The sequence below is a fragment of the Danio rerio genome, chromosome 6, assembly GCF_052040795.2.
Source record: "Danio rerio strain M-AB ecotype USA chromosome 6, GRCz13ab, whole genome shotgun sequence".
NCBI classification, from domain to species: domain Eukaryota; kingdom Metazoa; phylum Chordata; class Actinopteri; order Cypriniformes; family Danionidae; genus Danio; species Danio rerio.
The window spans coordinates 44,405,011-44,417,175 of NC_141026.1; the positions used below are offsets into that span (position 1 = coordinate 44,405,011).

A 12,165-nucleotide genomic window follows, 5' to 3' on the forward strand; every position below is an offset into this window, starting at 1 on the left:
TCCAGATGACTTTATTATAAAGTTATTTGAGTCATTGCAGAGATGTATGGATGCGGTCCTCCAAGCTCATGGGAGTCATACACAATATTAAGGCCTTTTCCGCTGAACCATGACTCTATATTCTATACAGCACATTAGTTCTGTTCAGTGACAAGACTTTTGTCTAAGCAAAGTCAGACTTTACTGTCCTAATTAAATAATAACAATCAAGGCATGATCTTTTTTGTTTTGGTAAAATAAGCGTAAACTAGAGGCCTTTGCCTTTCATATAAGCCACTTCTGATACCAAATGATTATCTAGAAGTCAAGTTATTATTTGCTGTTATTTATTTGTCAGGTAGTGTACATACTTAAGTGTTTATTTTGTCCCAGTTTCTGATTTTTCAAAATTACTAAAAAACAAAACTATTGACAGTTGTAAACAAAACACTGCTCGCAAAAATATGACAACAAACAATACCTGCTAGACAGTAGCAATGCATTATTGCTTTCAGAAGAAGGTAATTCTAGACATTTTGGATGAAACAATTTGTACTGTTTTGAGGGCTGATCTGTTCAAGTGTACAACAGCAAACACTCTCTAGTCTAGAGAGCACTAGACATCAGACATATCAGGCACTTTGATGATTTACGCGTCTTATCTAGCTTGTGGTTTAAATGTAGTCCATTCTCCATGTGTCAGTGGTGGGAGTACAGAGGTCTTTTGCAGGAAGTCTTACTTTACGTCCATAATAAAGCAAACGGCAGTCTGAACTTCTGCCAGACCTTATTCAATAAATCATCCTAAAGACATGTCCCTGCCTACACACACGTGCATTTATGAATGTCTCTCCATTATTCATCTGCTGGGTCCCAACTTTGTACACTCTGCCACTCCACATACATCACATTACAAACTTGCTCACACACACACTCTCTCATAATGCAACATGCATCTTGTGCTGACTCCTACACTGAACTGCTCATGTAACTATTGCACTACTCTTAATAAGCTGTCAGACTAGCCAAGGTAGAAACGAGGTGTGTGTGTGTGTGTGTGTGTGTGTGTGTGTGTGTGTGTGTGTGTGTGTGTGTGTGTGTGTGTGGGTGTGTGTGTGTGTGTGTGTGTGTGTGTGTGTGTGTGTGTGTGTGTGTGTGTGTGTGTGTGTGTGTGTGTGTGTGTGTGTGAGCGAGGAAGAGAGAGAGAGAGTTACAGATGGAAAAATTGAAGAGAAAGCAAATTAAAAAAAAGAAGTATTGAATGGTCAAGGGAAATGGACTGCTTTCACTGTTCTTACATCATAGTTTTAGCTATTGCTAAACAATATAATGAGTACTGTAAATGAAATGTTTACAGGTAATACCTTTTTTAAATAGATTTGTAAGACCACAATATGAATAATATCTGTACGATAAAATGGAAATAAAAATAGAAAAAGATTTCTAAATTTCGAGGTCCCTGATTCATCCTATTTATTGACATCCAAGCTATTTTTATATCTGGACACTGATCAAAATTTAAAAACATTTTAGATTTCTTCCACTTGTGTTGATTTTCCTACATGTATTTGTGTTGATCTGGCAATTCCCTTAATTTTCTGAAAACCTTATTTAACTGGCCATTAAAAAAAGCCAGTTTTTCACTGAAACCATATGACAGCAGGTAGTCCAGATGAAGACCCAAGAGACGACACTTTCCATGATGCAAAAATCACAGACGCAATCATGGAATCAAGACATACCGTACAACATTATTTTACATGAATTATCAGAGAATTGTCCAATTTCCAGATTAAATCCTTTTCAAAACCTAATTTAACTAATCTACAAACGCCTGATCTTTGACATGGTTTCATTAACCGACAAATAGAAAGACAGAAATGCATTTTGTGTGAGTGATGATGGAATTATATTAAATGATGCAATATTTATAAACACTGTTCCAATTACGCTTTCAAAAAAAAAAATGGAAAAGAAATATCTGTCTGTTTCTATAATAAAAGAAAAGCAAAAGCAATCTTTGAAAAACTAACTTAAACTTCGCATCTTTGAGAAACACATAGCAGCCGCGCTGAACCTGATCAGTGTTTGTTGAAAACACCTAAGAGCGTTTCAAACATTGTTATAGCAGGGTAAATTTGAGACTTTTTAAGATTTTTTAAATAAATTTTAAAGGATTTTTTTTATATCCCAGTTAGAAAACATTTTACTTGCCCTATCTAAAAATAATGAACATTTAATACATTTAATAATACTGTTTTTGTTATTTTAATAATATTTTTTGATTATTTCTTTATTAATTTTCAAATATATCCATTCACAAACCCTTAAACTCCTACCAATAATAGACCAAAACATAGCTGTCAATTATTTCAGTGTACAATAATAATAAAAAAAAGAAGAAGATTTAAACACAACATTTTAGTAGATTTAAGACTTTTAAGGCCAAAATTTTTGCTTTTGAGATTTAAAACATTTTAAGACTTTGCAGATACCCTGTATAGGTAAATAAGTAATAAATTGGTATGTGATAACAAATGTCAAATAGTTTTCATTTACTTTTTACAAAACTATTTTACTTTTTTAAACTGTTAATAAATTACTGTTAAACTATTTACATTTCATGATTTAAATAGTAAAAAAGGATTACAGAAAAATTTAAATTGGGGGTGGGAGTTTTTGGGGAAAAAACTAATTGGATTTCATAAGACCATATTAAAGTCATAGCAAGAAAATTTGTTAATTTCAAATCTATTATTTCTAAAATAACAATATCTCATCTTTAAGACATCACTAACTCATTCAAGTCCCCCAATATCCCTCATTATTCAACTACAGACAAAACATACAAGAGGACTAGACAATGCTGAGAATATCTATGGATAAATGCTTCATCACTCCAGCTGGATTACTCACCAGATCAGTGGTGAACAGGGTAAGGTTCTTGGCATGCAGTGTTTCTCTGTTTATGAGAATTTGAACTGACTTTTCCTACATGTATTTGTGTTGATCTGGCAATTCCCTTAATTTTCTGAAAACCTTATTTAACTGGCCATTAAAAAAAGCCAGTTTTTCACTGAAACCATATGACAGCAGGTAGTCCAGATGAAGACCCAAGAGACGACACTTTCCATGATGCAAAAATCACAGACGCAATCATGGAATCAAGACATACCGTACAACATTATTTTACATGAATTATCAGAGAATTGTCCAATTTCCAGATTAAATCCTTTTCAAAACCTAATTTAACTAATCTACAAACGCCTGATCTTTGACATGGTTTCATTAACCGACAAATAGAAAGACAGAAATGCATTTTGTGTGAGTGATGATGGAATTATATTAAATGATGCAATATTTATAAACACTGTTCCAATTACGCTTTCAAAAAAAAAAATGGAAAAGAAATATCTGTCTGTTTCTATAATAAAAGAAAAGCAAAAGCAATCTTTGAAAAACTAACTTAAACTTCGCATCTTTGAGAAACACATAGCAGCCGCGCTGAACCTGATCAGTGTTTGTTGAAAACACCTAAGAGCGTTTCAAACATTGTTATAGCAGGGTAAATTTGAGACTTTTTAAGATTTTTTAAATAAATTTTAAAGGATTTTTTTTATATCCCAGTTAGAAAACATTTTACTTGCCCTATCTAAAAATAATGAACATTTAATACATTTAATAATACTGTTTTTGTTATTTTAATAATATTTTTTGATTATTTCTTTATTAATTTTCAAATATATCCATTCACAAACCCTTAAACTCCTACCAATAATAGACCAAAACATAGCTGTCAATTATTTCAGTGTACAATAATAATAAAAAAAAGAAGAAGATTTAAACACAACATTTTAGTAGATTTAAGACTTTTAAGGCCAAAATTTTTGCTTTTGAGATTTAAAACATTTTAAGACTTTGCAGATACCCTGTATAGGTAAATAAGTAATAAATTGGTATGTGATAACAAATGTCAAATAGTTTTCATTTACTTTTTACAAAACTATTTTACTTTTTTAAACTGTTAATAAATTACTGTTAAACTATTTACATTTCATGATTTAAATAGTAAAAAAGGATTACAGAAAAATTTAAATTGGGGGTGGGAGTTTTTGGGGAAAAAACTAATTGGATTTCATAAGACCATATTAAAGTCATAGCAAGAAAATTTGTTAATTTCAAATCTATTATTTCTAAAATAACAATATCTCATCTTTAAGACATCGTAGAATGTATGAACATAGTATGAAGTGTTGGCCCAAAAGGAACACCACAGATATCCCAAGTTGGTAAAAGCCATTTCGGGGGGGATACAGAGTTGATTTGCGGGAAGTAGCGGGCTATTGGGTGCCTTAAGAGTGGTTGGTATCTGAGTAGGGGCGTGTGCCCGCGAGAAGTACTTGAAGAGTGGTGGGGATGAGTTGCACACGACGGACCTGAAGAGCTACGAGGGATGCAATGGAGAGAGGTGTGCAACGTATTTAAGGACAGGATGAGTGCAATTTCCAGGAGATTATCATTCATTTGCGGGCATCTGGGAGTCTCTATGCATTTGCGGGATACTCCCACAACTTCCAGGAGAGTTGAGATGTCTGACACCAGAAATTCAAACCGTTTACCGGATGACGTTTGATGGTTGCCAAATTAACAAAATAAATGAACAAATTTCCAAATAATACCTGCCATGAGTATAACCGCATTCACTATCGATTGACAGCCCTATTAATTATCCAAAACTAGCATGTGATATAAAAGATTTCCCTCCTATTTTTTCCCCTAGGATACACCAGTATGCTAAACCATAATCCTTAAGACAATAGCTCTGTACAGTGGATGCTTATTATCAGATATCATTTTCATAGCTTTACCAAGACATTCCTCGTGTCCAAGAATAGTAAAGACAAATTGCGCTTTCATCTAGGAAAATAAGCGAGCATCTGTTACAGATGACACTGTAACTATATGAGACTGTTCTGTGCCAGCACGGCAACTAGGACAGGCTGTTTTGCCAATATTGCGAGCCACACGGATGCCAAATTTGGTTGTGCATTCCATGTTGGCTATTCAATATAAACATCAATTACAATGCAAAGATGGTTGCCAAGGCAGTGCTAGCTGCTTGCTAATGCTTTCCTTGTGCTCTTCTCTTTCGTGTGTAAAGCACCTCAAGTTTCACGTGTCATTATGGTTCACACATGGTATCCCATCATTCATTACATTATCTCACAGCACTGAACTCCTGCTGCTAGACACCAACCATTGCAAACTGACCTCATTAACAGCCTCTTTCCCTTCCCTCTATCCAGTTATCAGTCCATTCAAAAGTTATTAACGCCGTTTCCTTCCATTTACACATTTCATGCTATACGGTCCTCCATTAGATGGACAGTACCAGATATTGACCAATAGTGATGTAAAGGCACATAAAGCGGGATGGAAATTACAATAAATACTGCAGGGTTCAGACAGTTTCAACTTTGATAAGATGTTGTAAATAGTAATTTACTAAAGCAAAAAAAAAAAAATCATATATTAGCAATTAGAGGATGCTGGAAATGATCTAGTAATAAACCCTGCAACTCAATTAAAGTATGCAACACATCACACATTAGCAGTGCAGTTAGGTGAAATCTATAAATTGAGTAATATAACTGGGTAATAGGTAAAATTTATTATATTTTTCAGCAGTTTTCATTGTTGTTTATTGAAAGTACAATCAAATTGTAGAGTCAAATTTAATAATAAACATGCATGTTACCTTTATATACTGTTGTAGTTCAGGATAGACTCTGTAAGCGCCGCAGACAGGGGACAGAGTGCATCTGTTTGGAAACATGGACGTTACGGCACATGTGACCTCTGGGAAGGACACCACCTTGTAGCCAAACTTCTCATATAGACGCTGGAGTTCTTCGTCGGGTTTCTCTTCATTTTCACACAGTATACTGCCTACAACATACCGACACTGATCTGCTGGAGTCTGAAACACAAAGAAAGGCAGATTAGATCAGATTATACTGTTTACTACACCTGCAAAGTAATAAACATTCATAATATGGATTCATATACTGTTTGGAAATGTGTGTCTGCTTCCATTTGGAACTAACAACATGTGCTTGATGTTATTCAATCAAATTATTGAGCTAAGAGAGCTCTTGTATTAAAGTCTGTGTGAAATAAAGAAAAGTGTTTATTTTGCTAGTGAACATTGTTATTCTTTCTTCAGTTCAAGTTCATCTATTGAAAAAACTATTATTTTGGAAATCATCAATCAAATCTGACTATTTGATTTGACTATCAATCAAATCTGACTATTTTATTTTCTATATTGGGAGTGGTGGCTCTCTGTTGATATCAGTTTGATGGCTTCAGCCACAATATTCTTAACCACGCCCCTCTTAAGGCTGATTTATACTTCTATGTCGAGTGGTCGCTGTGACCCACGGTGCCTGCCTTGCATGTAGCAGTGCATTTATACTTCTGCGTGTTGTTTGTGTTGCTCTGCAATAACACTTCCGAAACGCTAGCTGGCAGCAGGTTTTTATGCTCCTCTGTGTCGATTTTCTTCAGGGGTGGGGTTTTTTTTAAGCTGACATTAGCTAAAACTCGCTTATTCAAAGGCGGGAACCGGCGAATGTGCAACTTTAATCATAAAGTAAACAGAAAACAAAAAGTTTCCATCTGGAGCTCCCTCACAGAACTCAACGTTTGTAAACACTCACTCCGTCAGGCTCACGGCGCTTAGCACCGCCCACGCTTGTCATTGTGACCAAGCCGACGAATCACAGAGTTTGCGATACTTATCGTTGTGATGTGTACTTACATTTTTTGAGAGGTGCGTGTCAGCGTCAGCCACGACGGGGGCTGAGCGACAGCACGAAGGCTGTGCTTTAGCATACTCGTGCGCTTGATGCGGAAGCATAAATCAGCCTTTGCCGTTAGTTTGCTATGAGGGAATAATAAGAAAGCCCCGCCCCTATTTAATTTTTAGTTTCAGCTAGAAGTCAACATACTGCAATCAACATACTAAAATAAAAGTCTCAGAAACCTCTAGTTAACACAAACCTTAACTTATTTTTTAACTGTGTCTCTTGGGACCACGTTCAGATTTTGAACAAGAACAAAACTGAAAACCATCCAGCTATACAGAGTCCAGACAGCCTATAACAAACTGTCTGTATAAACACACACACACACATAGCACCAAGCAAGGTGCTTGCACCATGACAGGGGGTCCGAGATCAGGTATGTCTCGAGAGCTCCCCCTGGTAAAGGAGAAAAGGGGGAGATGAGGTGGATGGGGGATTCTTCAAAACAAAGAAAAGGAAGGTAGTATAAATGGGTTTATTTATTGGAAGCTAGAATTCATCTGATTGGCCTAGCAATGATTGTTGAAGGGAGATCAGCTGTAATCAATCCTATCACGTGCACTTCTTGAAATTAGTTCATAAAACTTCATTTAAAAATATACATTCTATTAAAAGGCAGCACGGTGGCACAGTGGGTAGCACAATCGCCTCACAGCAAGAAGGTTGCTGGTTCGAGTCTTGGCTCGGTCAGTTGACATTTCTGTTTGGTTTCCTCTTGGTGCTCCGGTTTCCCCCACAGTCCAAAAACGTTGTATAGGTGAATTGGGTAAGCTAAATTGTCAGTAGTGTTTGTGTGTGAATGAGTGGGTATGGATGATTCCCAGTGTCGGGTTGCAGCTGGGAGGGCATCCGCTGTGTAAAGCATATGTTGGATAAGTTGGCAGTTTAATCCGCTGTGGACCCTAGACTAAAAAAGGTACTAAACCGAAAAGAAAATGGATAAATTAATTCTTTTAAAATACGTTTGTAGTCAAAACAATCACCAAAATGGTTTAGAACAAGTCAATGGTGTGTAAATGATGGCAGAATATTAATAACTTTTCATTAAATACAATTTAAAAACATCAATCTGTAAAAAATACTCAGTTCTTGGCTAATCTTGTCCTATCCTGTGCTAATTCTTGTGCTGCACTCTCCAAGAAACGATAACTGCCTTTGTTAACACCATAAAACAACCAAGAGGTTTAAGTCTCATGGTAGGCCTGTTAAACACCCCCTCACAATCACATATGCGCTGGAGCTGGCAATCCAATAAAACATTAATGACAAAACAATTAAGGCATTTATAAAGTTGTCATCTCTAATTACTCATCTAGCATGTGTTCACCCACTACGGTGAAGGACTCAATATGTTGCTAACATCCGTAATACATATTGAATGCTGCATGTCAGTGTTGTCGAGCGATGATAAGATGATCCTCTCCACCAGCTGACAGCAGCACGCACAAACAACATCTTGCTAAATGCACATTTTTACCCTCTCTCCCCGTTTCTTGGTTCATCTAGCTTTCCCACCTCCATCCTTTGACTCACTCGTCTCCATACCCCGCTTTACTCCTCTCTGCTCCTCTGTGCGCGTTTTGTCCCTCTTTCCCAGCACGAAGAGCTTGTTTCTCCAGCCAGGGACTAATGATGGTATTCAGAACTCTCTCCATCACTGGCGTCCTACACAACTGTCAGCAAATAAAGTGGGAATTTCAGCCAGTTCTCCAGACAGCGAGCCCAAGAGACAACAGGCAATTACTAGCAGCAAGAAGGCCTCCACATACACTTCCCTTCACTTGTTGTTTGCCTGTTTATGTCAAATAATTCACCCAAGCGATGAGGACGAACCAGAAAACGCAGTACCAATTCAAGTAATAACCCCAAGCGCTCTCATACAAACTGACTAATCTTCACACTGCCAATCAAAGGCAACCGAGAAGATTTGGTCTCTCCAGACGTCCACCAAAATGAAGCGAATTTGCGATCAGCGTACTTGGCAGTCGCCCCAGATTTGGCTACACACAATAATGGGGCCTGCTTTTATGCCGTAATTGGTTCTCGAGTTGTTGTGCCGGACACAACGGATGCGGAGAAGAACCAATACGGTGTATTACGCATCTTCGCATTTAGGTTTCTCTATTAGCGCACACTACAATAGCCTAGACTAAAAAAGCCACAGCAGCCACATTTATAAAGGAATCTTTTCATATATTTCCTGAATGCTTAGAAAGTCTTTATTGGAGATGGAAGATTCAGGAAGCTGATAATGATAGCATATTACTAATAGTGCTGTTGCTAACTAGTGCTTATTCAGTTTCAGTTTCCTTTATTTTTGTCGTTCAATAAATTGTAATGCAGAATGAAATTATGTTGCATCAGACCCAACAAGAACATAAAAAAACATTAAACACAATAAAAATCCTAAGCTTTTATATTTTCATAAATTTATGAAAATATAGTTATTTAAAATATAACCCAATTAAAAAATAAAAAATCACAGAAGGGAATAAGTGAATACTTAAATAGGGAAGAGCGGGGCACAAAGTAACACTTTTTGGTTTTGGACAAATAATGAACAAAGTAATGAGGTTAGACAGACCTTTTTTTTTTAACCACTGACACACAAGCCTTTCCTACAAATGAGCACTGAAATTATGATCACCGGACCTATGGTTTCTGTGAAGTATTGCCAAGGGTGCCAGGAGTAAAAATGGTACTATTTACCCTACCTGCAGGGCAAGTTATAACAGACAGGGGGTTAGTTGTAACACATGCTTACAAAGGCAGATTCACACAGTTAATTTAATTTCTGTTTACTTTAAATAGTAGCTATATTTCCTCAGCAATTTCTTTTTTATTCTACATGGCACAGAATGTTTATTTATTTATTTGTTTATAGGATAAACACATTTGAATCTATTTGCATTATTATCCATTTATCCATTATTATATATTGCACTTATTTAAATAAATAATAAAACTATATTTTCTATTAAAAACATTTTTATTTGAAAAGATCTCAACATTACACTCAAAATTCTAAAAATTATTTTGTTGGTTTAATTGGTGTCCATCAGTGTGTGGCTTAATTGTAACACCCTGTTACAACTAACCCTGCTGTGTCGTGTTTTCCTCAAAACTGGCTTGCAGTCACTGTGTGTTTTTTTACATCTTTCAAAATGGTCTCATCTTTTAGCCTAGAAGACGATAATCACAATACTTTCACAGATTTTTTTAAATAAAAAATATTGACTATAAAAAAAATAAAAAATGCAAAAATGGTTTCTCCTGTGTTTCTCATCTAAATTTCACCAAACTTTTACAATAATTGACAGGAAGACGTCTGCTAACACTGTGGTCAAAACATTGGAAGCATGCCATGAATAGCCCAGAGCAAACACCTTAAAACTTACATTGTTACATTTAACCCTGCATTACTTGTGCTCCACACTACCCTAAATATTGCACAATTTGTTATAATAGTTGTAATTCTAACAAACTATGCTAGTTTAACTATTTGTTGATGTAAAATTACATACTAGCTATCAATAGTATTTAAAATACAGCATTATTCAAAAGTCTTATAATTACAGGATAAAAACTAAACCATACTGATTTGCTCCTCAGGCTTCTGCAATGCCTGCCTGATGACGTGAGCTTGAGCAGACAATTCCCAAGCGAGTTGAATCCCTTAAAATGCTATTTGCCCTATAGACAGACAACGTTGTTGATGCAGTTCCACAATAGATGCCATTTTAACACCAATGGACCTTTTAGCATGACTTTATTATCTTCTTAATGGTGTTCTTGTCAGATACACTGCTATTCTTATACCAAAGAGAGATGCCGTTAGTGACAACACTCTCAACAGGTATGTCCAGCATATGTTTTCTGCAGCGGATGCCCTTCCAGCTGCAACCCAGCACTGGGAAACATTCATACACACTCATTCACACTCAAACAATACGGACAATTTAGCCTACCCAATTCATGTCCCACATGTCTTTGAACTGTGGGGGAAACCGGAGCACCTGGAGGAAACCCACATGAATGCAGGGAAAATATGCAAACTTCACACAGAAACGCCAACTGACCCAGGCAAGGCTCGAATCAGCGACCTTTTGCTGTGAGGCGACAGCACTACCTACTGCGCCACCGCGTCACCAGTTTAAATTTATACCAAATAAAAACAACTACATAAGTTAGCTTGTGTAAATTAAAGTTTGTTTAATAGGGCTGCAAAAAATTAAGTTTCAGCATCGATATCGCAATGTGTGAGTCCGCAATAGTCACATCGCAGGATATGAATAGTTGAGTTAGGGTTATAGTTGATAAACAATTGAGAATACAGAAGTCATTGCAAAGTATTACAATAACAAAGTGAAACTTGATCATTTGCATGTGTTATTAAGGCTTTTCAAGAGAGTTAAAAGCATTCGGGGACAAAAACATACAACATTTGTAACTTTAAAGAGGTGGTCCAGAGTGTTTTTTAAGGCTTGGTTGTGTTTATAAGATGCAAAGCAGTGTCTGCTCATGCTTCATTTGTAAAAAAAAAAAAAAAACGTTATTTTTTCATATGTCTTACTTTAAAGGTGCAGTGGTTGATTGTCTTTAGAAGCATGTTTTGTTGTGCTGGATGAAAGTCTCTTCACATTCCAATAGTAATGATTAAAGTAAATGATCTAAATGTGTTTAAAGTATATGTATTTTTTTTTTTTGGGTAAGTCATAAAACTGTTAATTATCCCTAATTAAATATCCGTTTATTATTTTTGTACATCATTCACACCCTTCCAAAAACAATCAATCTAAGTTAATGATTTTTTTCTACCCCAAATGGAGTTATTCAAGCAATCTGTTGAAATTGTTTTCATATCGCAATAGTCACAGAAAAACAAAATATCACAATGTCTGATTTTTTTCAATATTGTGCAGTACGATTGTGTACAAAAAAAAAAAGTAAATTTCTCCTATCTCAGTCTTGTACATTAGGTAAGCTTTTTTTTTTGGAGGTAACTGCAAAACACTTTTCACAAATGTTTCCCGTGGTTCATGGTGATATCTGGTTGCATAAAACATGAATAGTGTGTTTTATAAAACATGAATAGTGTGTTTTATATCAAAAATGTCTCATTAATTTTCCTAGCAAATGCATAAATGTTAAGTAAATAATTATTTTTATGATTTTTATATTTTTATTACTATATACTGTTTGTTATATCGTCAAATATGAAAAAGAATTGTTTATAATAGAGCTTTCTTTGATTTAAACTTTTTTTCTGAGAATATTCAGACTCCAGATGTCTTTGAAAATGAAGCAAATTCACAAT

General features: G+C 35.6%; 1 protein-coding gene across 3 annotated transcripts in view; it reads right to left on the reverse strand.

Annotated features, from left to right (window-relative positions):
- Nucleotides 1-12,165, reverse strand: part of tex264a (testis expressed 264, ER-phagy receptor a) — a 145,510-nt gene that overhangs the window by 96,728 nt on the left and 36,617 nt on the right. For 2 of the 3 annotated variants that reach the window (NM_205661.1, XM_087255323.1), the window contains 1 exon segment: nt 5,738-5,959. In NM_205661.1, the coding sequence (NP_991224.1) occupies nt 5,738-5,959 (222 nt within the window). 3 annotated transcript variants of the gene reach the window in all.